Raw genomic sequence first — 27630 nt, 5'->3', positions numbered from 1 at the left:
GCCGACAAGCGCAGCCCAGGTCCAGCGGGGCCCACCGGCCCGTCGTCGGCCCAGCTCGGCTTTTCACCTGCCACCGACGCGCGGGGCCCGGCGTCCACGTGTTCCCGTCTGCCAAGCGGGGTCACACGCGGCAGAGTGGCACGGGCGCGCCGCGGGGCTCGGGGCGTGTCGCCGCCATGTCGATTCCGTTGGTGAAGAATGCCTGAATGGGACGGGAGAAGAGAGAGAGCAAAAGCAATAGCCGAGAGTGGGAGTAGCTAGCGGAGCTCCGCGCGCTGTACTCTGTCGACTAGCGCTTGTGGTGGCGTCGTCCTTCCTTCCACAGTTCCACTCACTCACACTTGCGCTTCCCACTCCCGCCGTTTTCCTCTCGCCCCGAGGCGCCGCCGAGGGAACCTGGATGCGGGGGACGGGGTGGAGGGGGCCGTGAGTTCCGGCGCCGGCGCGTGCCGATCGACATGGGGGGCGCCTCCACCGCCGGTGTGATGGCTGCCGTCTTCGCCGCGGTGGCGGTGTTCGGCGCCGCGGCCGCCGCTGCGTCGGGGGAGGACTCGCTCGCCGGCCTCGCCGGGGAAGCGGGCGGGATCGACGCCGCGCCAGGTACGTCCGAGCCCCAGCCCTAGCGGCGGCGATCTGTTTGCCTGGTCGATCCAAGGAACGGACTAGCGAGCGAGGGGGATCGATCGGGTTGCCGCTGTTTCTCTCCAGTAGTCCAGTTCGATCGGTGGTTTTGAGGTTGCAGTCCCTTTCCGCGGCGATGGCCGGGGAGCTCTGATTCCGTTGTCCGTCTGCCAGTCAGCTGTGCGTAGGCGCCTCTCGTTCGACAGCAGCGGCCGGCGGTGATTGGGATCGTTCCGTCCTGCCCTGCCCTGTCCTCTCCAAAACGTGCGGTGTTTCGCAGTTTCTGGTTAAACCCCCAACTCCCAAAACAGGTTTCGTCGGCGTCTGCAGAGAAACGTCGCCTTCCAGCGATCCCCATCGCGCTCAACTCGGTCGATCCATTCGAGTTTTCTAGTACTAGGATTTAAGGGTGCTTGGCTTGACTGTTTCGTGCCGCGCGGAATTGTCTCCGATTTGATTCACTGCGCTCGTCGTGTAGATCCTCTCTTGACACAGTGTAACTAACGTCTGCTTGACTGATTCCTGCGGTGTGGAACCGCGCTAGTCTTAGATCTTCCCCCAGACAGCTTATTCTTCTTCTTTTTATCGCGTTTAACAAGGCCTCTGGGTCAGGGACGCTAATTTTAGCAAACCGTATTTTATTTCTGTTACTACTGCCCCCAAGTTAGAACTAGTCAACACTGGATATTTATATCCATGTCGGTGCTGTGATCTGCTCTCGTCTTCCTGACAAGTTTGACACTGAAGCATTTCCTCCTAGGAAGCAGAACTGCCCCTTATTCCTAGGATATAAGACTCGTCATTTTCACTGGTTCATGTGACAAAGGATCTACATCGTGGTGATTCATAGGAAGGCGCACTTGGATGCTTTTCTTACTATACAAGCAAGTGGCCAGCCATTTTGTTTTGTCTTTAGCCTTGTACTAGAAGCATGTGGAACTTTAATTGTAGCTGCACTAGTTTACTAGCATATCAGCCGTGCTGGTACTGAATTATTATTATCTTTTTGGAGATTGGTACTGAATTATTGTTTGTTTGTGCAAATATTTCTGGTGCTTTAGAGGTGAAGAGCTTGGGACCATGGGCGAATGGGCTGCTCAAAGGGATGCCGGCTTCGGCAGCAGGGCCGGCAGCTATGGGCCCCGTCGCCAAGTACCCTCTGGTTCTGGCGGAGGAGAGGACGCGGCGGCCGGACGTTCTCCACCATCTTAGAATGTATGAAGGTGGTTGGAACATCACCAACAAGCACTATTGGGCGGTATGTGGCTTTGTTTAAAACCTTACACATTTCATGGGTGTAGTAAAGCTTTAGTTTGTTAGAGATGTCATTATATGCCGGTTGTATTTATGTGGGTTGTTGGAATTAGGTTAGGTTTGGACCAGTACAGTCTAATAGTCTATACCCACTACAGATCCATCCTTTTGCATATTGAATACTGGTACTTTGAGGAATCAAGAATGATCAGAGGTAAATAAATCACCATGATGATGGAAAAGCTTGATTCCTTTCTTCCCGTGCGAGGAACTGCTCTATGGGCTAGACAGTATGGCACGTACCTAGTTTACATTTAATGGCCAAAGTGTGCCCACATGTACCGGGCGTGTACAAAGCTATTGGAAAGTTACATGATTTAAGACATTGAACAATGGACAGCTTTGTTAGACAAACTAGGTGCAAACGTTGACTTCGAATGTTATGTGAAACAAAATGGACAGTGGCATCATTGCATCAAAATGGACTGGAATGGCACAAATATCATATTTCTAGGCTTACATAATTAGCCACAATGATGAAACTTGTTTGACCATCATCTTTCAAGTCGTCTAGTTACGGCATGACTGCTTTCTTTGTTCATTCTGCATTGCACTGCTATGTTAACTGAATCAAGTATGTTTCAGTCTGTTTCGTTCACAGGAGTTGCTGGATTTCTTCTTGCTGCCTTATGGCTTATTTCATTTGGGATTGCTGCAGCTTCATTCTGCTTTTGTAAATCAAGAATGGGCAAAGGAAAGGTTTCTCATGCAGATGTAGCAAGGCCTGTATTGCTCGTTGTCGCTGCGCTTACTTTAATGTAATGCACTAAATCTCTTTACCATTCATTTGTTCTTCTGTTTATTTGTAAGTTTGGTAGATTTTTGGGTGTAAGCAGATGATTTAGTTTTATGACATCCATAACTCTAGTTGATGTTCACTCTTGATCGCCTCCCCATGGGTAACCTAGTCCATACATCAAGCCTTTTGCATTACACATTAGAAGTATGGGTCCAGTATTGTGTAAATAAATCTGTTCGTAGATGTAATTATCGTATAGATAATCACAAATTACGTTTCTTAGTTTCACAATACAAACTTTGGTAATAAATTTTTGCATTACGTTATTGTTAACTTGTAAGTTCCTGATTATATGATGGACTGATTTATAACGTGAAACGTTTGTAAATACCAAATAGTACAGTTTTTTTTTTCTCAATGTCCACTTAAATCTGATTCCGAATCTTTGTAGCCTTTGATAATTCAGTTGTTTTTAAGATATGAATGAGGAATTGAGGATTATACACCCATGTCTTTGCCCAAATTTAATCTGTGAACCACTAGTTCTAATATCTTCCATGATTTTTCTTGGTGCCAGAGCTGGATGCATCGTCCTTTTGTATGGGCAGAGTGAATTCCATGAAAAAGCTACAGAGACTTTGGATTTTGTTGTCAACCAATCTGATTTCACTATTCAGACACTGACGAATGTTACAGATTACTTGTCATTCGCAATGACGGTCAATGTGGCAGCACTCTATCTGCCATCAGATGTTCAGAGTCAAATTGACAATTTGAAGGGGGAGTTAAATAAAACAGCTGATACCATATCTCAGAAGACAACAGAAAACTACAAAAGGATCAGAAAAGTTCTCCATAATGTGTACGTTTGACACTGTCCTTGCTTACTCATCATTTTCACCTTCGGAATCAAGGAGAAATAGTATGCATGTGACTATTTATCACTCGGCTGAATCCTTCATAGAAAATAACACCAGAATGTTGGTGAGATGTGGTCACATAGCAAAATGATTATTATGGCATTTTTTTAATTTTTTTGTTACAGTATTGCAAATGGTATGCTTACACCTGAAAAATGATATTCATATTTTCAGGTCTGTTGCATTAATTTGCATCGCTGTGTTGATGTCTGTTCTTGCATTCCTTGGATATGGTATGCAGCCGACTCTCATAATGAATCTATACATGTGTTTTTTATGTTTACGTTTTTCCACTCTGAGTCTGTGACCACTCACTGCTGAGCTTATTTGTTCCTCTCTTATGCAGTGCTAGATCTGTACAGACCAAGACACACAATTTACATGTAAGTTTCCTGACCGAATAACCGAGTATTATCCTTTTTTTAACCGAGTATTATGTATTGGAGTGGGCATGTTGTGCACCAAGTTTGACACCTTTCTACTTCAACTTCAGATTTGCTACCTTATGCTGGACAATAGTGACAGCTCTCTTCATTCTTATTGGGATTCTTTTGATAGTGAGCAGGTAATGTTCACCTCACATACTGCCTTTCATATTCTGTGATGAATTATGTTTAGGAGTGGTAAGACTTCAGCGCTCTCTAGGTGACTAATCAGGCTGTCCTTCTTGCTGAACCTCTAGTCTTTTTTTGGTTATGCAACCATGGAAGCCAATAGAAACATCTTTGTAGGACTATTTGTAATGAATTTGCTTGTCAATTGATAGATGCTATGTTTCATAATCTTACCAATCAGCATAGGTTGTTTTCCCTGTCAAACTTGCAACATATTCTGTTGCTATGAAGAGGATGCAATCCATTATTTACTAATTGTTATAATTATTTTCCCTAACAGTGCTGCAAAGGATACATGCCAAGCAATGGACGAGTGGGCACAACATCCTCAAGCAGAAACTGCTCTGAGCAACATCCTTCCATGTGTGGATGAGAGCACAACCAATCGAACGTTGTACCAGAGTAAACATGTTGTGGTGCAGCTCGTGAGCTTAGTTAACAAAGCTATATCCGCTCTTTCAAATCGAAGACCACATCATATGCATCCCGGGCAGTTCATGCCTTACCTGTGTTCTCCCTACGATTCAAGTCTGAATGATCGGCAGTGCTTATCTAGGGAGGTGACATTTGACAATGCAACGACAGTAAGTAATTGTTATACTCGCATTACTTACTTCAGATAATGTCAACACCTTCCAGTTGAATTCTTTGTGTAATCTGTTATTCCTGTTGATCTGGGTCATCGCTTTATTTGGCTGCACTACTCATATTGTCGTCTGTACATATTTCCTTACAACAGAATAATTTCTACCTTTCAGGCATGGCAGAACTATACATGCATTGCACCTGACGCCGACGTATGCTCTGGCCCCAGAACCGTGACCCCAGAGATCTACAGCCAGCTTGTCTCGGCCGCGAATGCGAGCTACGCTCTGCACCACTACGCTCCCCTCATGCTCAACTTCCAGGACTGCAAGTTCGTCCGCGACACATTCAGCTCCATCGCCTCGCAGTACTGCCCTCCTCTAGAGCACGACCTCAGCTTTGTCTCTGCGGGCCTAGCCCTCATCGCCTCTGCCTTCGTGCTTGGCCTTCTCCTGGTGCTCTTTACGGACCGCCCCCGAAGGGAGGAGGTGTCCGAGCTGCCATCAGGGTTCCGGATCACACCTGTAAACCGCTCCCCGTGACAGACAGTGGGGATGCAAGAGAGTTTTACTTCCGTGGTTATCATATCCAAGTTAGTACAGTTCCATGGTTACCGAAACTAGTATAGCCGAGTTTCAGGATTAGTTAGGAATAGGAAGAAGGCCGAAAAGCAGCAGGGGCGCGAAGCAGAAGCCCCCATTTTGCAGTGGAGAGTTTAGGCGAATGAATGAGTGCTTCCTTCCATTCCGTGGTATTGTATATGCTGTGCCTGTGCTTCAGGATATAGTTGTAAAAACGATGGTAAAATCAGTATGGGGGGCCAAGACCCCCAGTTATGCTCTGGACTTTACATTCTGTTACATGACTTGCTCTACCTCCTGCACATTGTTGTTACTCCAGATTCTAGAACTGGTATGCAAAGTTCATCGAGCTGAGGACAAGGAGTCAAGGATGATGATCGTCAGAGCAGTAACACAATTTTTTTTTTCATCGACATGATCTCCGTGGCTTGAAAATTTTGCCACTAGACTCAGCCTGTGCCTGTCAGTCAGCCTACGAAATTACCGGGTACAACAAACATTGCAATTACAGTAATCCGAACGTACGGTACGGCGACATCATCCAAGATTGCATCTGTAGGACGAAAGTGGCAAATGGAGAAGTTCTCCAGGCAGCATCTTAAAAACGCCTACTAATAGATTTAGGGAAGATTTTGACTTCAGCTTCAAGTAAAACCATCTTTACCATTTTCACCGCACCTTTGGTGGCCAAAAAAGTTCATTGTTTTTTACTCCCGTGCGTTGCAAGCTAGGTTCCCTTTCTTACTCTGTTGGCGAGCGGTTAACTTGCACCACTGATGGCTTTAGCATTCACTGATAGCGTGTGGTAAAAGAAATCACAACAACGTCATGATTAGTTCACTACAGCTTTGTCGATGATCTTATGGTTACAAGGTTAGGTTTAATGCAGGGTTACATGGTATGCACAAATGCACCTGATAGGCTATATAATAGGTTTGGACCAAAATTAGGAGAATTGTTTCCCCTGATTAACTAAAGCTGGTCATGCTAAATTTGCATGCAGCCATCAGCCATGCATGTATGCTAAATCAGAATCCTCACATTTGTCAAAATGTATATTTTACTAGTGTTTCCTTTTTCAGTACAAAAGAAGAAGAAAAACTTAATTTCAGATGTATATATTTGATTAATTCATTTCAAAAATGTGCAAATGAACACATATATGTTCCATGCTTCCACAGGTACAGAACAAACAGAGACGAGATAATGGGGTGCGTTTGGTGTGAATACAATGGAAAATGTAATTCAGTACGGCACTTTCACAGGTGTGTTTGTTATGACTTACGACCAATAAGACCAAAGGCACAAGATATATAGGTCAACAAGAAGACATCATACGCACCTAAACAACTAGGTTTTCTTTGCATGATTCCATATGGCACCATGGCAGCATGCTTATATAGATGCAGCGAGACAGGTCGCTTAATTAACTGCTCTGGGGTTCACCAACCCTACTCTAACCAAAGTGCCAAGCTGACTTGTGCAGGCAAACTGTTTAGAAAATGGGAGCCCTCTTTTTGGCCAACTTTTGGGGGTCAACATCTCCATTGACCGAATCAGTACAGAAATCATTATGTTTTTTTTTCTCCTCAGGTTTCAGAGGAAGAAGAAAAAGAAATTCGTAGGGAGTTGATGATGTTTTTTTTTTCTGTTGTGCCATTTTGTGTTAGAAGAAAGCGTCCGGATAGAGAAAAGCAGTTGATCTTTGTGAGAAAGAGGGGTTTAATTTTGTCTGATCTTCCTAATTTAAATGGTGACCTCAGCTAGCTTCTAAGTGAAATGAACGGCACAGAGGCCTTGTTGAACCAACCCCAGCTACAGCACAAAGAGTCAAAGACAAATGGTTATGATGCCATGCATAACTTCCCTTGACCCAATGTAGGGAAAAGGATCAAATAGTGCACTTGAATGATTAAAAAAGCTTGTAAATCTGAGATCTGCATGGCATTGAACTCTGTCATAAGCAAGTCGATAATTACCCTGCCTTATTTTCCAACTTTGGAGCATTATTTTTCTCTACGATCAAGAAATTTATCGAATTATGCAATACGTGAAAGTAATGTCAGTAGAAACAAAGCTTAAAAGCATTTTCAGAGGAAGTGGCCGTAGTAGTGGCGGGAAACGTGTGCAGGCCGTTAGTTAACCTACTGCCTCCTACTCCTTAATCCTAGGACTGAGGGGTAAAACCGTAAATCGACCACCTGCTCGTGCAGTTAGTGGTGGGCCACCTACAAGGGATCCGCATCCTTGGAGCACACAGAATCTTCAAAGCCAACTAATGAATGAATGGTCTCACAATTAGCACGCAAAGCAGGTTACATCTCAGCCGTCTACTCCTGATCGTACGGTCTTGTCTTCGCGGCTGCTGTCTCTTCTCCACCACTTGGGTAAAATTTCAGATCTTTTCTGCTGCTTGAATACAACAGTGCTGATGGTTTACCTAGAAAATTCTGAATTGTGGCCTGCAAGTGTCAGTAAGAAAATAAGATGAAGAAATACACTTTGCCTTGATCAAATGGCCCTAGACTTGGATACTAAAAGTTTTGTTATGCAATAGTTTTACAGGATCAATCATACACTGCTATAACTGTAAATCATTCTGGGTAGAGGGTAGTACCACATGCATTTCAAATTAGGCAAACATCAGTCTGAAATCCTGAAGAAGCCTTGACAATGCCTCCAGCTTACTTGTTTAATCTGCCTAACCAAAGTAACCAATCTGTTCCCTGAACTCCAAAAAATAAAATTTCAGAAAGGGGAGAAAAAGAGAGAGGAGAAAGGTGGCTCCTAAAAGAATGGAAAGGCTTTTGGAAAGTGAGAAGGGATCAGAGGCTACACATTCCAAAGAATGAAAGATCACAAAAGAGCAGTAGTAGTATCAGTGAAGTTGTTGTGAGGTTGATAGATTCTGCTGCTGATACTTATTCATTCCCTCCCCCCAATCCTCCCCTCCTTGCCTCTCTTCCAATTTAAATCTGAGAAGAGTGAGTGGTTTTCCATTCCATTCCAGTTCATTTCATTTTGATCTCCCTTGGCTTGGCCTCCATTCTTTTCTTACATCCCCCTCCACTCCATCTCTTGCTTCCCTTAACCCCTCCTTCCTCCTCTCCCCCTCAACCTTGCCTTAACCACACCCCAAATCCACCCTTCAAAGCTTTCCTGTTTCCTCCTCCTCCTCCTGCTGCTACTTCCTGCCGTCTCGATCATCTTCCTGATAACTTGTGCAAGGTAAAGATTTCCTCTTCTTCTTCGTTTATCTACTTCTAAATAAATGCTGTGGTGGTATAGTTAGAGCATTGAAATCTGAAAGCGCTCTTTGCCGCCTTCATAGCCACGGTTAATTAGCTTCCCCTTCTGCTTCCTTGTCTCTTCTCTCTCGGTGAGTTCTTGCTTTTCGCGCTCAATTGTTCGTCTCTTTTATTGACAGGATCTCCAAATTTTTTTTTGCCTGAATATCGTCTCTATATCTCTCAGTCTCTCCATAGAAAGTCCAGAATTGGAGTATTTTACTGTATTTCTTGTACGCTTGATGCTGCTACTGCCGCTGCATTCCAAATTTCCAATGATTTCAGCTGCTTCAGATTAGTAACCGTTTTCTTTTAATAATTAATATCGATTCAGTGGCCGACCTCCCTGTTATCCTAGTTCTCTGCGGTTATTAAAATTTACTTACTACTACTGGTAGCATCCAGCGGTCGGATACCGTAGATTCCTAACGACAAGAAACAGTTGCACACCCTCATTGGCATTGCATCCCCTTCCAGCCAGCAACTGCTACTTGTCGGGCAACACGCATTGGTCTCGCCGAGGCCGCCATGGACGGTCGATTAACTTAACTGCGCTTGCAGGGCCGAATGGGGGATCATCTGGCGCTGCTTGTGGACCGGCTGCTGACGGAGTCGACGCTGGAGGCGGCGATCGGGAACAACAACAGGAAGCTGCAGGCGGCGGAGACTGTCGAATACTGCTGCGAGGCCACCGCCCTCTTACCGGCGAGCAAGATGGTGGAGTGCAGGATCTGCCAGGAGGAGGACTGGGACAACAGCATGGAGGCCCCCTGCTCCTGCCGCGGCAGCCTCAAGGTTAGTTAACACACCAACATCATTCATTGCTCTCCCTTTTATCCCTGTTCTTGAACGTGTGAAATTCGTAGCGAATTTGCGGCGATTTCACCGGAAGCGGTTGGATTATTCCTGTAGGAATCAGGAAAAATTGCCGGCGCTCCAGATGAGTGTGCAAAAGAGTAGTAGTGCATTGCTTTTTTCTGTTCTGTGGGATGGAAAGTTTGATCCTTTTTGTTTAGTGCAGGATGGATGGACTAGCTAATTGGTGTTACTGAGTAATTATTTTGGGGGTCTATTTTTGTTTCTGGTTTTATATTAGTGAGTGTGGTTTGACTTTGCTTTGAGGGATTGTTGGTGATTATGGTTGGGGTTAGATGCAGTAGGTTGTACTACAGCTTGATTAAGTATTATCTGAAAAGGGTTATTTGAGGAAGAAATCAACTGTGTTTTGACTCAGTGTACTTGCTTTGAAGGCAATGTCTAATATTGGCTTACCTTTTTGGATTGTGACATAGTATAATAAAGTGGAATAGAGAAAGTATTTTCAAAAACATATAATGGAAGTAGGTGTTTTGTTTTCGCGGAGTGGCTACTTGGAAGGAACAGAAAGAACTATATTTAGACCCTCACCTAATGTGTGAGACAACCGCTCACATTCTCTTCCATGCATGGTCAAACTGTAGTTGAGACTTCACAGAAACATTATGGCTTTTCCCCTTTCTTGATGATGCTTGTTGTATCAAATGATGCTTTATCATGGGTATGCTGAGAATTGACTAACATAGTAGCAGTATTTCAGTCGATAATACTGTTGAATTATCAGATTAAAACTCATAGCTTCTACACTACTGCAGTATGCGCACCGGAAATGCATCCAGCGCTGGTGCAACGAGAAGGGCGACACCGTCTGCGAAATATGTTTGCAGGTTAAAAAACAGCCTGCTTGGTCAATGTATTGATAAAAAAAAGCCCGTTAAAACGGATAAATATGTACAACAGTGATACATTTCTACATCAATGTGTAACTAGTCATGCAGGTGCTTATGTGAGTGTCCCCTCTGTTTCTGCAGCAATTCAAGCCTGGTTACACTTCCCCAGAGCAGCTGTTCCACTATGGAAGCATACCAATGAACTTCAGGTACTCATTTTGTAAGCCTCCTTTGATGGAAACTATGCGCTTCTGTTGTAAAACATCTCTTGTGTTGGCCCCTCCACAGGGGGAACTGGGAGATTGCTCGGCAAGATCTCCATGATTCCCAAGTCATAACAATGGTGCCCTCTGAGCGTGATTTCATAGACGAGTACGAGGACTATTTGCCCATCAGGACAAGAAGTAGCGCCCTTTGTTGCCGGACAATTGCCATAATTGTGAGTTCATCTAGGTGCAGATTGTGTTTGGAAATCCATGGAACTGTCTAACGTTCAATTTTGCCATTGTGATTGAACAGTTCATGGCCCTCCTAATTCTTCGACATACTCTTCCTCTTATGATTGGTGGGAACGGCGAGTACTCATTTGCTCTATTTTCGGTAAGATTTATTCCCAATGTCATGTTAAGATTGTGAATCACTGGCATCTTATTTTTCGAATTTGATCTCTCTCTTTTTTTCTGCATTCAAGCAAGCCACTGATATTGCATTTCTATGTTTTATTGGGGAAAAACAAAGCTTCTTGTGCTGAGGACCGCGGGAATTCTGTTTCCAATCTTGGTCATGGTGAGAGCGCTGGCAACCTACCATCGTCGTCGTCGCCAGCAGGTAATTTCAGCACTGAACGACCTGCCATTGTTGGATTTGGGACCTGTTCAGGCGTAGTGATCCTGATAACAGTTAGTTAGAGCAATGCAATACTGATGCCAGCAATAGCATGCTAATATCACTTAACACAGCACAGAGTCCCCTGCATATATGTAGAAGAGCCTACACTATTTTCTGATGCATAACTCTCGGGTCTAGATCATTTAACACTGCAGGAAAACCAGGAAACCTATATGTCTTCATCGGACAATGACAACGACGAGGAGGAAGCAGAAGAGGAGGATACTGACACCGATTCTGCATGGCTGCACACGCAACCACGCCTTGTGCCGATCTACTGACACCACACGATCAAGATCCGAGAGCAATGCCTCGGTGTTGATGACAGAAGCAAAGATCACAAGAAAGGTTCCAAGAAACAAAGGAAATGTGAAAAGGGATGACTATATCCTGACATGGTAGGGTAGTTTGAAGCCACTCGCTTCCGTGTGCACAAGAAGAATGTAGTGGCTCTGTACATATGAGAATACTAACCAAGATGATGTAACTGTTGAGCTTCCCTAGCTCTCCTGTGCGTTGAAGAGATTGCATAAAATTACTTGCAAATGGAAGGAAGTACAAGTTGGCCCCCTGTATTCAAAGGTTATCAATTGATGCCTCACGCCTGGCCATGTAATAATGTATCAGGCTACAGGCATTTCATCACCTCATTGATATGTGTGTGGACTGTTGACTGTTGATTCAAGTCTCCAATCATACACATTTAAGTGCATCTTATGCTTTCAAAGAGTGGAGGTATGAAATATCCGGACATAACAAAGCAACATAACAATGGATGAACCAATCTGACAATGTAAATTGATCCATAGAAGAACAGCTGTCATGGGGGTACATTGTTACTCACAAGTTTGATAAGTTAGGGATAGAAAGTGGGGAAAGGATAGATACATATATATTTCACATATGAAGGAAAGCAACGGTGGCAATGCAGGGACTATCCACGTTCGGGTAAGCTTGGACATGGTCAAGGTACTTGAACACCACAGCATCACTGCCCAACGCTCCTTCAGAGACCGTAGCACCTAACTTCCTTTGGTTGAAGTTCTCCACCTCTTGCACCAACTCATCCTTAGTTCTGCTGCATGATGTGATAACCTAAACATACGTGCAATGCAGGTGATATCAGAGGGTAGTCATCTTTCTCAATTCGCTTACAGGGATATCTTAATCACCAAATAAACAAGAAATATTTGCTGTAACAAAGTAGGTTATTACAGTTAAAGAAGACATCAAATAGAAACGTAGACAGCAATTTCAGTGAGTTATGATTTCATCATCAGTATGAAATAGAGGGGCTGTAATTCTGATGTAAATGTACTGCCAACCAATGCAATATTTTTAGTTGAATTTAGATGGAAGCACTGACCAGTACGCCGCCAGGAGAAACCAAGCTAGCCACTGACTGCCAATACATCATTCTGAAATACAGCAAATGAAACAAATTAGCACATGGAAGCAAACAAGTAATCCCATCCTTTATTCAAAATAAATCAAAGCAATTTAATGTGTTAAATTTTGTGCTACAAATATTTATGATAATGTCAGACATTACTTAAGACTAAGGTACACATCAAGACCTACACACGAATTTACCTCTTTACAGGTCCATCAGGATGGAGCCCAATTGCATCCAGAGTTCCTTCATCCATCACAAGTTCAAATCTTCTCTCCAATTTTGACTCCAAGACATCATCAACCTGTAATAGCAGCATTAATAAAAACTGAAAGGTTTTTTCTTCAACCTTCAATTTTGAGGGACCAGATTTAACATTAAATAAAAAAGCACAAGCAGGCATGTAAATATGGAAATGAAATATGATCATGCAATGTGAACGTCTAATGCTACACTGTTCAACCCACCAAAAAATTAATGTGCTCAAACCCATCACGGATTGAAAGATTTCGAGCATGTTCAATTGCAGCTTCACTATAGTCGATGCCTGTTAGATCAGAAAACCTGCATATTGACTTGACACATCAGTACTGCCAAAGAGGTATTAATAAATAATAATGTGGGATAGAGTACATGTGAATGAATTTTACCCACACAAAAAATATATGAATGAATTTCTCTTATATGCAAAAACCTTCTAACGTCATAGAGATGCAGGTGCGTTTCAAAAGGGACATGAGATTGCCAGCACGATCTTCCTCAAAGCATAGAAGTATTATCAGTTTCCAATAGCTAATCCATTGCGAGAATTAAAAATCATATGATCCTTCAGAACTTGTAACATGTCATACATAAACAGGATAAATCAATACGGACCGACTATCCTCGCTTTGCCTCTATCTGTGATGATTACATAAGCATCCAAATTGTAGTGTCTCCTACTAAAATCACAGGAGGAAACAAAATTTCAACTCAAACCATATGCTCAACTATTGCAAGGCATAAAAATCTAGGATAAAAAAGATAGCCTACCAGTTTATCTCATGTCCATTAGCAAACAATATACAAAGGAACTTTGCTAAATTTATAGATGTTTACAGCAAAAGCAACATTAATGCTAAGAGCAGGCATGGGAAATGGAAAGTAACAAGTTGCAGGGTCAGAGTTTTCTGTTTCCTCAACGTACCCTTGCTTTGCAAGCTGCTGCAAGAGTCGTCCGCTCCCAGTTCCGATGTCAAGTACGCTGCAGCCGGGCAAATTTTTGCTGGAACACAAGTTTGTGGTCCAGCCTACAAGGACATCCATGACCTCGGTGCCAAACCTGCAAGAGATGCCACCCAAACCATGATTTCGAATTGATATTATGCTACACATTTGTTCAGAGGCAGGAGAGTAGCTTAAGTGTGCTCCTTATAGCTCTTACTTTGATACTAACAAAGCTAGAACCAAACTTTTGTGGTTCCGTTAAGTAAGATCCACCTTTGAAATAATTGTTACTCTACATTTTAGCTAGTGCTGTGCTGCAGACATAGAAATATAATCTTACCAGTCATCTGCGTGGCTGCGTTCGTGGTAATGGGCAAGGTCTTCCGCGTACGCACCGTCATGATAATTATGCAAGCCTAGCATGGGCGGCACGACATCGGGCACATCCTTGTCAAAGCTGTTCAGCACGAACAAAACCAACAATTTTCGATCCACTCAGCAAGACCAGACGAAATAATATACTATCGGGAGACAAGTGGACCAAATCACACGCTTCGGGGCGCGAGCAAAAACAATCGTCCCCTTCGTTCCCCCAAACTGAAGGAACCAGATCAGGGTGGCACGGCGCGGATCGGGCGGGCTGACCTGAAGTCGGAGGAGTGGTGGGCGCTGAGCGAGGAGGCGGAGGAGGGCGCGACGACGGAGGAGGAGGCGGAGGATGCGGAGCAGGAGGAGGCGAGGAGGACCTCGGCCGTGTCGGCGTACCGCTGCTCGTCGTCGAGGGTGCTCCCGTAGTCGCTCTTGATCGACCACGAGTCCGCCGCCACGGACCGGTCGTCGTCCGACGCCATCTCGCCGGGGGCCCCGGCTCCTGCTCCTGCCCAGACGCCGCTGCCGAGCATCCGCGTCGGGAACATCTCCGGGTCCTCCGGCGGCCACCGTATCCCCGCCATGCCGCTAGGCTAGGCTCGCCGGAGATGGGATGCGCCGCGGCCGATCGACGAACCCTAGCTCGCGCTCGCCGGTGCGGTCGGGACTCGGGGACGAGAAGGGAGAGGGGATGTGACTTGGGAAGATCCGTGCGCGTGTGGGCGGCTGGGCCTGGCCCGCTTGTCGGTGGGGGTAAATGGTCAATGCTGGGTGAGAAACTGAGAATGGTCCACGGATAATCTCGGCCAAGCACCGGTATTGTGGGACCCGCGTGGCAGTGACGCTATTAGAAGTGGCATGTGGGATTTTGCGAGAAGACCCTCGTGTAGGCATTTCTGCTAGGCGTGTTATACCCTGACGGAAATTTAGAAGAAGAAAAAGTCCAAAAGCAAAATTCGATCCAGTAATCTCTCAGTCTAAACACAAATTCAGTTATCTTTATGTCATTATTTCTTTATTTCAAATGGTTCATTGATACATCACATGTCATCGTACGGTTAGAAAAACCACAGGATCAGACTTGATGGACACAGTGCCTCATGCAGTCGTCCATCGTATGATAGCAGAAGTTTTTTCCCGTCAGACAGCAATAGCAAAACGACTTTGATGTGCAAGCCGGAACGTTTCCCTCATAAGCACAGAGTCCATGTGGAAATTTAATCTTCTCGTCCATCTCTTCCATGGTTTTGCCTGTACAATGACATAAGCTACTATTGTTTAAACACTTTAGCATAATCCAAAGTATGAATAACAATCTTCCACGGCTTACATTGTGCATGGATACTGAAGCAGGTGAGAATAAGAAGCACCGAGAGCAGAGCTGGTGAATGGAGAGGATTCATGTACTTGTGCTCCATGGGATGCGGATGACACAACACAACACTTGGTGTTCTCGTGTGTTGTTTTGGCTATATTCATGCCCCATCCACGAGTGTCCATATATATACCAAAAAAAAGAAGGAAATCTAGTGCTATGATTACCATTAAATCCCCGAAATTAATTATCGTGATCTTGACATATTATTATCATCAATTGGAATACATCAATGCATGTTGGCATATCCTTCGCCATCTCGGACTACATTAATAGTGCTAGCAACTAGCAAGTCATTATTCTGGTAGATTACTCCATGTTTTAATTTAAAGGTAAGATTGTAGCTATATTTGCTAAACTTGTATGCATATCGGAATGTTATTGGACATGACAATGACATTGGTATTGTTCCTTTATTTCAAATCTTTCATCGATACATCACATGTTATCGCAACGCATGGTTCGAAAACCCATATGATCAGACTTGACGGGAGCGCAAAGGGGAACGGATCGGGGACGAGGAGGAAGAGTATGCTACACATTGTCTCATGCATGCGTCCATTGTATCATAGCATATGTACTTTTCCACCAAACAACAATAGCAAAACGACTTTGCTATACAATCGGGAATGTCTCCCTGAAAAACACAAAGTCCATGGGGTATATTGATCTTCTCGTCATTCATGTTTTCCATGCTTTTGCCTATACAATGATACAGATCAAATAACTATCGTTGTTTAAACACGTTGCAATTAGTGGCAGTATGAGTAGCGATCTTTTTGCAGCTTGCATTGTGCATGGGTACTGAAGCGCATGAGAATAAGAAACACCGAGAGTAGAGCTGGTGAATGGAAATGATTCACGCACTTGTGATCCATGGATGCAGACAGTACAACACAACACTTGTGCCCTTTTTGGGTATATGCATGCCCATCCATGAGTGTCCATATACATACAAAAAACAAGATAGAGGAAAAATCCAGTGGTACAATTCCCATTAATTCCCCAAAATTAATTAACCATACCTTGATATATTATCATTAATTGTATATCAATTTAGGTTGGTGATGCATATCCTTGAACTTCTCTCGGACTACATTAATAGTTGGCTAGCAACTCATTATTCCGGTAGCATCCCCTATTTTAATTTAAAGGTAAGATTTTAGATAAATTTGCTAAACCGGCCTAGATGTAGCTCTGAATGTTTTTGCTCTCTTCACTTTCCCGAATATTTGGGTCTTCATAAAGCGTAGAGGCGAAGCGCCCGGGTGACGAGGTATGGCCTCTGCCCCTTGCTCTGCCCTGTCCTGGTTCATTTTATGAGCCAAAGTTGATCAACTTGTTGACGAGCAAAAGCATGAACAATTATTTGGCCAGCCAAATTTTGGTAGGGGAAATATAGACTCAATCCAAACACACCCATAGAAACATGGAATCGATAGAAGAGCTACAAGACATTGCCTGGTATAAGTTGTCTCTTTGGGGCTGAGTCTTGGGTGGGCCGTGCAACATTGGGCCTTTTTCAGTTCTGCCCGATGAGTGGTAATACAAAATAGATCGATCTATTTCGACGTCGCTAGCTCCTCTAAAAATATCTATTTCGTATATAGTCGCTAGCTCGTCTTCCTCGATGCCTCGAGGTCTAACCGTATGTCCCTCTGAATTTCCATTGGCTTCCGTCCGGTCTGTCCCCTACTCCATTGGCCATACTTCCCACGGGCGGTCAGTCTGCAGGCCATACGCAGCCGGGGAAGCTACCCAAATTGGACGAACCGACGATCTCAGAACTCAGAATTTTAGATGACGCCTATGAAGAAGATTAGCCAGGTATTTTTCTATCTAGATACGTTCGCGCACATATTATATTTCTTGCAATGTCAATTAAATGTCGTGTCGTATAGTTTAGTGTATCCGTTAGACCGTTACTTTGCGCATTGTCACTTCTCGTGCTACCGGTTTCGCCACACCAAAATTTTAGTTCGTCCTCCGCCGCAGATAGAACGGATCAAGTGAACTCACAACCAAGTCAAAACTTCCTGATTAATCAAATGTGGAACTTGATAAAGGAGGCAGGGTGCATTGGCATATTATCTTTTTGGATATCTCATTGTTAGCCTTACAGGCAACATTGATTAAAATAAGGCCCATTTGTGGCTTGCCTCAGTTGTTCTTTTCCTGTCAAGTGGCATATGTACAGCCGAGGTCCAGTGCACAAAAGATATCCTGCTCAGCAGCACACAGCTGCTGCTCCAACTCCCCTCACTACAACCTGTGTGCCGCCTGGCTACCAATCAATCATGGCACACCAGAAAATAATAGGGACAGATATGAAACCAGTTCACAAATATGAGATCATTTTCACAAATCCTTTTGGACCACGTTGCACAAAAACGGTAACACTATCAAATCTACTTGGAAAAATGCAGTACTGTCAATTTTTTCTGCTGGCCAAGAACAGGATCAAAGTTTTGTGTCCAGGACCTTTTCTATTGTATATTTTTGGGGTTTTGGAATAAATTTGAGAACCAGTTTGTCAATTTGACATAGGCCAAAAGAATATTGGGCTTTACAGAAAGAGAAAAATATAATAAAGGCCAAAAAAGAAGAAGCTAGTCAACTGATGTACACTCATGGAAGAGCCAGCTCAAACTAGCTGCCTAGCACTATAGCAAAGCATATCACCAACCAGCCGTCGTCCTCACGGCGCCTCGTCGATCGTATCCAGCGCCGGCCGCCACGCCCGGTGCTGCCGCCTCATCAACCCTCCGCCGCCGCCGCCCGGCTTGACGACGACTCGAGCCGCCGCATCGCCGCCGTTATCCGCCTGAATCTGCTCCATCAGCCCGACCACCGGGAACACCCTGCCATCGGCGTCGCCATTGTTGCTGCCGATCCTCTGCTGCCCGATCCTCCTCCTCCGCCCGTGGCGGCGGCCGCGGGTGATGACGATCCTCTTCCACGGCGACGGCGCGGCGGCGCCATGGGAGGCGGCGGAGAGCGCGGCCATCTCGTCGTCCGTGAGCACGGAGTAGAGCATGTCGAGGGGGAGGAGGAAGTAGTCCGCGCGCGGGGAGAGCACCTCGTCGGCCCCCACGCCCGGCACGCGGCACCCCACGGCGAGCCGCGCCGCCTCGCAGAGGAACTGCCCCGGGTGCTCCGCCATCACCTCCGCCGCCCTCGCCGCCGCCACTCGCGTCAACCTCCCGTCCGCGTGCACCACCTTCACGCTCCCGCCGCCGCCGCCCGCCATGCGCGGCAGCTGTATGTAAGAATTCCTGTTCCCCATGGGCGCCGCAAGAGCGAGCGAGAGAGAGAAAGAGAAACTCAAAGTTGAGACTTTTGCGTATCAGGTGTTGGGGAGAGCCTGAGAGGAGAAGTACTCCAGAGTATATGAGGCTGGAGAAGATGAAGAAGAAGAAGGAGCTAGCTGGTTGAAGGTTGGTGGTGCATGGAAAAGGACAAGCAAGCAGGCAAGCAAATGATTAGTGCGTTGCAGGGGAGCAGCTAGCCAAGTCACAGCTACTTCAACTCAATTCAATTCAATTAGGAAACGAGCTTAATTGATAAGTATGGTTTTTCCCCAGCTAGCAGCTGATAGTAGCAAATCACGGGCGGAAGAACTGCGACGTGGCGAGCGAGAGGGCGTTAAGACGGCTTAATTAGCAATAACAAAGAACAGAGCAAAGGCGATTTGGATCTTAGTATATGTGACAGAGACGATGGGCTTGGTAAGACGTCACTGTATCCGCAGGGTGCCGAGATTGTTAATTTTAATACATGGATGGATGGATGGCCGGACGACGACGGCAAAAGCTTAAATTAACAGGGTTCGGTCCGGCACCAACGGCCGCTTTACTTGCTAGCTAGCCAGTGCTTAGTTGGAAACCACAAACACATCATCAGAAAGATTGGGCCAATTAAGCTGTCTGAATTCTGAAATGGAAACAAGCAAAAGGGGGTCGGCTGATGGAGTCAGGTTAAGAAGAGAGCTAGTAGCTCAGAAAGCAAAGACTGTTAATCTGAGGGTTTTGTGTATATGCTCTTTCCTCTGATTAATGTTTGACATTTTGCAGTGGAGCAAATGTACTATACTACGATCTACCCAAGACGCCGGTTGTTCGAGTTCAAAGGCTAACTGAAACCCCAGAGGTTTACAAGGAGTACAATATATGCATTAGCTTCAGCACATTATGTTTAATATATGGGGTATAATATATGGACGAATACAATATATGCAGGATTTGATGCTGTGGAGACTTGGCCTGGCAGGCGTTGCAGGGGTGGCGAATGCGACGGATCCAGCTTGGCGTCCATCCAACCTACTGAAAATCTGAGGACCTGGCACCATATATTCCCACAATCTCTGCCTGCCTACCTTTGTGTTTTAGACGGCAATCAAGGGAACATGCCTTTCCTTTCTTGTTTATTATTATTACTCGTATCAAGGAGTATTCAGCAATGCGACGTGTTAGTATCATCTAGCATCTGCCGCATGTGTATCTCAAATAGTGCCCTTTAAATTTGAAGGCCTACAGTCCTTCCAAAATCCATTTTCTTCTTAACAAGTGCTACATTTGCATATACTTTTCCGTCATGTGATCATTTTTTTCTTAACAAGTGCTACATGTGATCATTGAGCTGTAACAATATTATTTTCCCGTAGCCACCTTTTTTTTCAACCTGGGAAAAGTTTTTTTTCATCTGATCCAAATTAATTGTCACAATTTTTTAATGAGCGAACCTTCACACTGAAACGCGTATGGATACATGCGTATCTACACCAAATCTGACCAAATTAATTGGGATAAAAGGAAGTACCAAAATTTTCATAATTCGCTAATGAAAGAATAGAATTTTCATATGGACGAGACAAGGAGGAAATATCTCCTCAGGTAAGCTTGAAAATAATAATAATGAATAATTTCAAAAGTTTCGCATGTCCATTTGTTCCTTTTGGAAATGAATGCAAAACCTCCCGGGATCCTACATCCTCGGATTCGCACAATCATACTTTTTTCATAAATCTTTTGTGCCCTAGAAAACGCAATTTCCAATGCTTTAAAAATAAAACTTAAAGCGTCAAACTCTGGGCTCAAATCTACCTCAAATCTCCCCCAAAGTTTTCGCTGGGATTAAAACGGACAACGTGCTAGTGCGCCAAACTGGATTAGGATGGGCCTTTAGATCCGTTTAAGCAAAGGCCCAAGTAAGCATGCCAATGGGCCATACATTTTGCTCAACCCCCCCTTACTTCGTGTGGATTCCTATGAAATCCGGTTTTCTGGAACACACCCAGGAGAGATCGCAACCGCTCGCCTGAAGATCAGACGGCCTGAAAAGGTCCACGGCCCGCGAAAACGGACGCCCGCGGAGATCGGCTCACGTGGAGACCTGCGGGAAGCAAAATTCCTCAAATACCCCCGCATCTTATTTCTCTCTCGCAATCCCTTGGCGACTTCGTTCGCAGCCACGCACGCAACCCTAATAAACCCTACCTCTCCTCGACCGCCGCCGCCACTCCACCCCCGAGCCCTCCAGATCCTCGCCCCCGCCAGCGCTCCCCGCCGCCCGTCTCCGGCGATCTACAGGTACCGTAGCCTCCCAGTCCCCCGTCGGTTCCTAGCTCCTTACCTCGGTCGGCGGTCGTGCCACCCCCCCCCCCCCCCCCCCCGCGCCGTGGCGTCCTCGGTGATTTTATTTTTTCCGGGGATTTTCCGATCGAACCGGGCTGTTCGTCGAGTGATGGTGTTCTATTCGTGTTTTTCGGTTGATGTGCCGTGGATATGTGAGTTAATGCAGCTGCTGACGTTGGTTTTGGCTGGGATGCAGGAGTAGATCGCCCCCGGAGGCCTCCCCGATTCAACCATGTCGACATTTGCGAAGCCTGAGAACGCCCTCAAGAGAGCCGAGGGTGGGTCACCGGGATCCGTTTTAATTTGGCCACTCAATTACATCTATCTAGGCGTGATTTCTGATTGTTTTCACGGTGGCGTCGCCGTGTTGCCTACCGCCTTCCGCGAGTAGGGTTTGTTATGAACTTAGGACAGCGATATGTTTTGCTGTAGGGTCTATATTTGATACCTTGTTATGTGAGCTAATCGGTAGCTCAATGTCGCCACGTGACTGAATTCGCCGTGTACTTGTGAGCAGTGCGTTCAAAACGTTCAGTAGTTTGGAACCATTCAGTTCATTTCACATAGGGGAGAGTAGAACCAGTTGCAACTTCTGAACAAATATTTGCCATTTGAATGTCGTACCTTATTACCTAGGCAAAATTTTAGTCGCACTAGTTATTGCCTCCTATTGGACCACATAACTGAGCAAAGGCGAACCATCTGTTGACTTCAGTTTCATTTTGTATAAACGTCTTAGGATGTTTCAGGGGAGTCAGAATACTGTTTTTAACTTCTCACGCTAAAATAGTCCTCAGTATTTCTCTGCATATGCAAAATCTTGGATATATCCTGATATCACATTTCAGCAAACCGTGTTCACAATGTTTAACGCCTTTGATTTATTCCAGAGCTGATACATGTTGGGCAAAAGCAGGCGGCGTTGCAAGCGCTGCATGATCTCATTACATCAAAAAGATACAGGTCATGGCAAAAGCCTCTCGAAAAGATCATGATGAAGTATGTAGAACTGTGCGTAGATCTAAGGAAAGGCAGATTTGCCAAAGATGGCCTTATTCAGTACAGAATTGTCTGCCAGCAAGTCAACGTGTCCTCTTTGGAGGAGGTCATAAAACATTTTATGCAGCTGTCCAATGAGAAAGCTGAGGAAGCTAAGAGTCAGTCAAAAGCATTAGAAGAGGCCCTGGATGTCGAAGATCTGGAAGCGGACAAGCGTCCTGAGGACTTGATGCTCAGCTATGTTAGCGGGGAGAAAGGGAAGGACCGATCAGACAGAGAATTTGTCACTCCATGGTTCAAGTTCCTGTGGGAAACTTACAGGACAGTGCTTGAGATACTGAGAAATAACTCAAAGCTTGAAGCTCTATATGCTGTAAGCTCTTTTCCTGCCTTGCCCTTTCAATGTGTCTATTTTACTAATTTATCTTCAACTAAATGCTTTTCCCTAGCTAATGTGTGTCTTCTTTTTAAACCTTTCGATATGCAGCTGGCTTTTACAGCTTTATATTCTACTAAATGCTTTTCACTAGCTAACGTTTCTCTTTTTAAACCTTTCGATATGCAGATGACTGCGCACAAGGCTTTTCAATTCTGTAAGCAGTATAAAAGATCCACAGAATTCCGTAGGTTGTGTGAGATTATCAGAAACCATCTTGCAAATTTGAACAAGTACCGTGACCAGCGAGATCGTCCTGATCTGACTGCCCCTGAAAGCTGTCAGCTGTACCTTGATACTAGGGTTGAACAACTGAAAATTGCGACAGAACTTTCCCTATGGCAGGTCTGTAACATAACTTAACCAATCTTCTTTGCTCCAAGGAAATGAATTTCACCCACCAAACTCTTCTTCGTGCAGGAAGCCTTTCGATCTGTAGAGGATATCCATGGCTTGATGAGCATGGTCAAGAGGACGCCAAAACCATCTGTTCTGGTTGTATATTATGCCAAACTAACTGAAATATTCTGGATATCTGAAAGTCACTTGTATCATGCATATGCGTGGCTTAAGCTTTTCAATTTGCAGAAGAGCTACAATAAGAACATAACTCAGAAGGATTTACAGTTAATAGCATCTACAGTTTTGCTTGCTGCACTTTCTGTGACACCATATGACCATAAATATGGTGCATCTCATCTTGAGCTTGAAAATGAAAAAGAGCGTAGTTCGCGCATGGCTAACCTTGTCAATTTCTCACTGGACTCCAAGCGTGAGAATAGAGAAACGGTCAGCCTTCCAACTGTTTCCTGAGTGAAGATTATTTTCCATGACATAATATTTGTTTTCTGATAATGTCCTCACTTTTTCAGGCTTCAAGGGCATCTCTTCTTTCTGAGTTGGTATGTGTTGAATCCAGTTTTGGTGTCAGTTACTTTTTTTATAGCTCGCTTGCTCGTATTTTGACTGTAACATGAATTTAGGCTGCCAAGGGGGTGATAGCTTGTGCTTCCCAAGAAGTGAAAGATTTATACAACATTCTGGAGCATGAGTTCCTTCCTCTGGATCTAGCATCGAAAGTAGAGCCACTGCTTGAGAAGATATATACGGTTACAGGAAAGCTTTCAGCTGCCTCTACAGTTCCGGAGATTAAGTTATTGCAGTACAAATCTGCATTGGAGAAGCTTACGACGTTGAGGGTGCTGCAGCAGGTCCTATTCTATCCACTAAAGAAAATATATGTATTTGTCACTTTATCATACTCTACATTATCTTTAAAACAAGCGGGTCAGCTCTTCTTTTAATCATTTTCAGGCCTCTCGGATTTTCCAGTCCATGAAAATTGATATGCTCGCAAGTATGATCCCATTCTTTAAATTTGATGTTGTGGAGAAGATCTCTGTTGATGCTGTTAAACACAATTTCGTTGCCATGAAAGTGAATCATTTGTCTGGAGCTGTTCATTTTGGCAACATGGTATGTGGCTCTTCTGTGCACTCTGACGTCTTCTCTGTGCTTCTCAGTGTCATCATTGAAGAGGAGTGTTCTTGCTTTATTATCTATATATGGTCAAAATGCATTGGCTGCTCTGCTTTTATCATTTGTCTTTCCTATCTCCTCATGTTTCTAATGTAGCTCTGGGCTTTGTACGTTTTATTCCAGAACCGCATGGATTGTAGTGAGTGGTTTTAATTTTATTGATCTTATCAAATAAATTAGTCATCTACGAAGCAACGCCGTCCAAGCATGCATTGAAAGTTTGACTACTAACATGCAAAAGAATAGTTTGATTGGTAAGGTAAAATAGTATCAGTAGACTTACTCATGAAAAATATTTTCATATTATAACATTTTATAATTTTCTACAATATGCGGAAAAATGTAACGGTGAATGATACATATTGGAGGTGTCTAAAACGGCATCTATCTACAAATGGATGGAATAAATGTCTGCGTTGTTTCTTTCACTTAATTTGACATCCAAACATTTGTTGAACTCTAGTTCTATATATTGAGCTGATTTTGATGTGCTATTTCATCTTATTACAAATACATGAAAATTCACCTGTGCCCGATTTTTCATCTTCTCATCTATTTGGTGTTATTCTGACTGAATTTTCTTTGCAGGACATAGAATCTGATGGGCTTAATACTCACCTTAGTGTCCTGGCTGATTCTTTAAGCAAAGCAAGGAGTCTCATCCATCCACCTAGGCATAAGCCATCCAAACTTGGTGAAAGTTTGATTAGTCTCGCTGGAGTGGTGGAGAAAGAGCATAAAAGGCTTCTTGCGAGGAAATCAATTATTGAAAAACGCAAAGAAGACCATGAGCGCCAAATACTGGAAAAGGTTTCCTATTTGCATAGCTCCACGCGCTTAACTGTTTTTTGAATTCTTTATTTATGGTTTATAATTCTTATTTCCAGGAAAAGGAGGAGGAGACAAAGAGGCTGAGTATTCAGAAGAAATCTGCAGACGAAGAAAGGGACAGGCTCTTGAAGGAACAAAGACTTAGGGAGCAGACTAGGATCCGTAAAGAAATAGAGGAAAAAGAGATGAGGGAAGCACAGTCAATGCTAGATGAAGTTAAGCCAAGGAAGAAAGGAAAGAAACCTGTCATTGAGGGGGTAAGGAACAACTTAGGATTTCCAATAATTAGTGGTCCATGCTAACTATATATACGCACTTAATATTTTTGTGTGTAATCACTGCTGAGTAGGGACATGCCTGTGCTAGGTAGTCTGATCTTTGTAATGATGCTTAAAGCCTGTAAAACTCTATTCCAATACATGACAGGAGCTTACAAAACAAAGCATCATGGAAATGGCATTGACTGAGCAGTTGAAGGTGCGCCAGGAGATGGAAAAAAAGCTGCAGAAGCTTGCAAAAACAATGGATTACTTGGAGCGGGCAAAACGGCAGGAGGAAGCACCACTGATTGAGGAAGCTTTCCAAAAGCGCCTCGAGGAAGAGAAGATTCTTCATGAGCAAGAACAACTGGTTTGTCTTTATTGTTATGTTGTTTACAAGATGCAGATGCTGATGTTTTTTTTGCATAGTCACATGTACATTATAATTTTTTTCGTAGAGAGAAATTGAGCTCAGCAAGCAACACCATGCGGGTGATCTACAGGAGAAAAATAGACTTTCTCGGTTGTTGGAGCATAAGGTATGTCACCGTAAAAGTGTGTTTTGTTTGGATTGTTAATGTGTTGTTGGTCTACTTGCTGATGAGGTTAAAAGGGCTTAGGTTTAAATTTTGGCATGTATTTTAGCTTGTAATTTTTCCTTTTTTTAGTTTCATGGGTATCGTCAACCTGTGAGATTTTTTCATCATGTAATGTTTACTTGTTCAGACTATCTTCACCTTGTTAAACTTGTCAGAAGATTGACTTATATTTGCTCATTTGTTTTATCAAACCTGTTTTTGCTATTTCAGAATGCTTTCCAGGAAAAAATTGTCCAGCACCGTGAAGCTGAGTTTAGTAGCCTAAGGAAAGAGAGGGATGAAAGGATTAATCAGTTGATATCATCAAGGAAGCGTGAAAGGGAAACTGTGCGGAAATTGATGTATTATCTGAACCTGGAGGAACAGCGGATCCAGAGGCTGCGTGAGGAAGAGGAGGCTAGAAGACGTGAAGGCAAGTGGATTCTTGGACTAGCTTTATTATTGCTTCTACTTGCTGGGCACAATATTAGAGCTTTATTATTGTTATTCTTGTTCTTGCTTTTGAACTGGAAAATTGGCTCAGTTTTCTGTTGTCACAATATAGATTGCTCCTACTTATATTACGCAAGACTAAGGCGACAAGACAGTTCTTATTTGACTGCGCTAAGATTAATTGCTCCAAATCAAAATTGATCATGCTACTTTGTGTTATTATTACAACCTTAGATGAGCGACTGCAGCATTGTACTACTACCTCCGATCCTAAATTCTTGTCGTGGTTTTAGTTCAAACAAGAATTTAGGAGGGTTTATTTTATTCTCATGTTTGGGTAATGGATCGCTGAAAAATATATATTAGTAGTCATATGTAATTGTGATTCTCTTTTGCTTTCTTGCTATTCTGTTCTATTTGTTGCCCTTTAGAAGCTAGGAAAATCAATTCTAGGTGATTGCTGTTGCCAATGATGTCGCCTCTTTCATTTGCAGAGGAAGAGAAGAGGAAGAGGGAGGAAGTCGAGAGGAAAGCCAAGCTCGATGCTATTGCAGCTAAGCAGAGGGAGAGGGAGAGGGAGTTGGAAGAGAAGGAAAGACAGAGAAAGGAGGCTCTCTTAAGAGGGGCAGAGACCCCGCGCAGTCCTGATGCTGCACCTGCAGCTGTTGCACCGCCAGCTCGTGAACCACCAGCTGCAGCTCCAGCCGCTGCAGCAGCAGCTGCTGCTCCTGCTCCTAGTAAGTATGTCCCCAAGTTCAAACGTGGTGACAGCAGCAGCCAGAGGCCAGCAGTTGCACCTGAACAAGACAGGTGGGGTTCTCGTGATGACCGTCCCCGTCCGGATGTGCGTCCACTCCGCCAAGATGCTCCTCCTGCACGCCAAGAAGCACCCTCTGCCCGTCAGCAGGATGGTGCTCCAGCTACTACTGACCGCTGGCGTCCTGGATCTAGGACCTCGACAAATTCTTCATCCTCTTCATCCACCTGGGGGAGGCGCTCTTGAGGGGAACTTTGAGCTGCCTGTCCTGAGATGTGCCCTGCCAGGTTGTTGAGATTTTTGCCATCCTTTGAGGCCGTACACAATGTCTGCCTGTGATAATGTTTAGTATGGTTGCTTGAATTTGTCTGTTGCGCACATGTTCCTAAAATTTTGAAGCAATGACTTCTAGGTCCAGTGGTACCTTTTTGAAGTTATGTTTGATATTTCGAGGCACTGCTCCATACTTGTCATGTTGCTATTTGTTATGTTACTTAAAACTATGCTACTGCTAGTATTACCTGACGTATCTTGCATGCATTTTGG

The 27630-nt window shown here is 44.3% G+C and overlaps 5 protein-coding genes across 8 annotated transcripts; 3 read left to right on the top strand and 2 right to left on the bottom strand.

Annotated features, from left to right (window-relative positions):
- Window positions 1-200: 200 nt before the first annotated feature.
- LOC100830011 lies at window positions 201-5653 on the top strand. Its single transcript, XM_003567703.4, has 9 exons — window positions 201-600; window positions 1683-1879; window positions 2521-2693; window positions 3252-3536; window positions 3769-3827; window positions 3941-3977; window positions 4088-4159; window positions 4489-4792; window positions 4967-5653. The coding sequence occupies exons 1-9, from the start codon at window positions 459-461 to the stop codon at window positions 5333-5335; spliced, it is 1638 nt and encodes a 545-aa protein (XP_003567751.2). The 5' UTR covers window positions 201-458; the 3' UTR covers window positions 5336-5653.
- Window positions 5654-8334: 2681 nt separating this feature from the next.
- Window positions 8335-11830, top strand: LOC100827574. Of its 4 annotated transcripts, none has more exons than XM_014898692.2 (8): window positions 8335-8602; window positions 9223-9456; window positions 10293-10364; window positions 10509-10576; window positions 10656-10806; window positions 10887-10967; window positions 11106-11195; window positions 11420-11830. In XM_014898692.2, the coding sequence occupies exons 2-8, from the start codon at window positions 9229-9231 to the stop codon at window positions 11534-11536; spliced, it is 807 nt and encodes a 268-aa protein (XP_014754178.1). In that variant the 5' UTR covers window positions 8335-8602; window positions 9223-9228; the 3' UTR covers window positions 11537-11830. The 4 variants fall into 4 exon arrangements, with proteins under 4 accessions (XP_014754178.1, XP_003567743.1, XP_014754179.1 ...); XM_003567695.4 differs by having other exon boundaries at window positions 11411-11830; XM_014898693.2 differs by having other exon boundaries at window positions 11394-11830.
- Window positions 11831-12008: 178 nt separating this feature from the next.
- LOC100825409 (EEF1A lysine methyltransferase 2) lies at window positions 12009-14957 on the bottom strand. The gene is made up of 7 exons (XM_003567689.4): window positions 14500-14957; window positions 14195-14311; window positions 13835-13969; window positions 13116-13212; window positions 12849-12952; window positions 12622-12673; window positions 12009-12350 (listed from the first exon to the last, which is right to left on the bottom strand). Exons 1-7 carry the CDS (start codon window positions 14805-14807, stop codon window positions 12153-12155), a joined length of 1011 nt encoding a protein of 336 aa, XP_003567737.1. The 5' UTR covers window positions 14808-14957; the 3' UTR covers window positions 12009-12152.
- Window positions 14958-17923: 2966 nt separating this feature from the next.
- Window positions 17924-19249, bottom strand: LOC100846693. Its single transcript, XM_014898694.2, has one exon. It carries the CDS (start codon window positions 18882-18884, stop codon window positions 18297-18299), a length of 588 nt encoding a protein of 195 aa, XP_014754180.1. The 5' UTR covers window positions 18885-19249; the 3' UTR covers window positions 17924-18296.
- Window positions 19250-21026: 1777 nt separating this feature from the next.
- LOC100837986 (eukaryotic translation initiation factor 3 subunit A) lies at window positions 21027-27624 on the top strand. Its single transcript, XM_003567645.4, has 14 exons — window positions 21027-21186; window positions 21428-21509; window positions 22122-22603; window positions 22796-23011; window positions 23087-23455; window positions 23539-23568; window positions 23650-23877; window positions 23981-24142; window positions 24794-25015; window positions 25093-25293; window positions 25463-25666; window positions 25755-25835; window positions 26106-26307; window positions 26822-27624. The coding sequence occupies exons 2-14, from the start codon at window positions 21464-21466 to the stop codon at window positions 27328-27330; spliced, it is 2952 nt and encodes a 983-aa protein (XP_003567693.1). The 5' UTR covers window positions 21027-21186; window positions 21428-21463; the 3' UTR covers window positions 27331-27624.
- The last annotated feature ends 6 nt before the right edge of the window (window positions 27625-27630 follow it).

Source organism: Brachypodium distachyon, chromosome 2, assembly GCF_000005505.3.
Source record: "Brachypodium distachyon strain Bd21 chromosome 2, Brachypodium_distachyon_v3.0, whole genome shotgun sequence".
NCBI classification, from domain to species: Eukaryota; Viridiplantae; Streptophyta; class Magnoliopsida; order Poales; family Poaceae; genus Brachypodium; species Brachypodium distachyon.
Note: the sequence above shows the minus strand (reverse complement) of the source record. Positions and strands in the feature narration are given on the sequence as shown.

Coding starts and splice junctions, on each gene's coding strand:
- LOC100827574 (XM_003567695.4), top strand. CDS start 9,229: ATGGGGGATCATCTGGCGCTGCTTGTGGACCGGCTGCTGACGGAGTCG. Junction 10,365..10,508: donor TCTGCGAAATATGTTTGCAG/GTTAAAAAACAG, acceptor CTGTTTCTGCAG/CAATTCAAGCCTGGTTACAC. Junction 10,577..10,655: donor AGCATACCAATGAACTTCAG/GTACTCATTTTG, acceptor GCCCCTCCACAG/GGGGAACTGGGAGATTGCTC.
- LOC100846693 (XM_014898694.2), bottom strand. CDS start 18,884: ATGGGGAACAGGAATTCTTACATACAGCTGCCGCGCATGGCGGGCGGC.
- LOC100830011 (XM_003567703.4), top strand. CDS start 459: ATGGGGGGCGCCTCCACCGCCGGTGTGATGGCTGCCGTCTTCGCCGCG. Junction 601..1,682: donor CGGGATCGACGCCGCGCCAG/GTACGTCCGAGC, acceptor CTGGTGCTTTAG/AGGTGAAGAGCTTGGGACCA. Junction 3,978..4,087: donor CCAAGACACACAATTTACAT/GTAAGTTTCCTG, acceptor CTTCAACTTCAG/ATTTGCTACCTTATGCTGGA.
- LOC100837986 (XM_003567645.4), top strand. CDS start 21,464: ATGTCGACATTTGCGAAGCCTGAGAACGCCCTCAAGAGAGCCGAGG. Junction 23,456..23,538: donor AGCGTGAGAATAGAGAAACG/GTCAGCCTTCCA, acceptor TCACTTTTTCAG/GCTTCAAGGGCATCTCTTCT. Junction 25,667..25,754: donor TTCATGAGCAAGAACAACTG/GTTTGTCTTTAT, acceptor TTTTTTTCGTAG/AGAGAAATTGAGCTCAGCAA.
- LOC100825409 (XM_003567689.4), bottom strand. CDS start 14,807: ATGGCGGGGATACGGTGGCCGCCGGAGGACCCGGAGATGTTCCCGACG. Junction 14,312..14,499: donor CACCACTCCTCCGACTTCAG/GTCAGCCCGCCC, acceptor CGTGCTGAACAG/CTTTGACAAGGATGTGCCCG. Junction 12,351..12,621: donor TTTCTCCTGGCGGCGTACTG/GTCAGTGCTTCC, acceptor ACGTATGTTTAG/GTTATCACATCATGCAGCAG.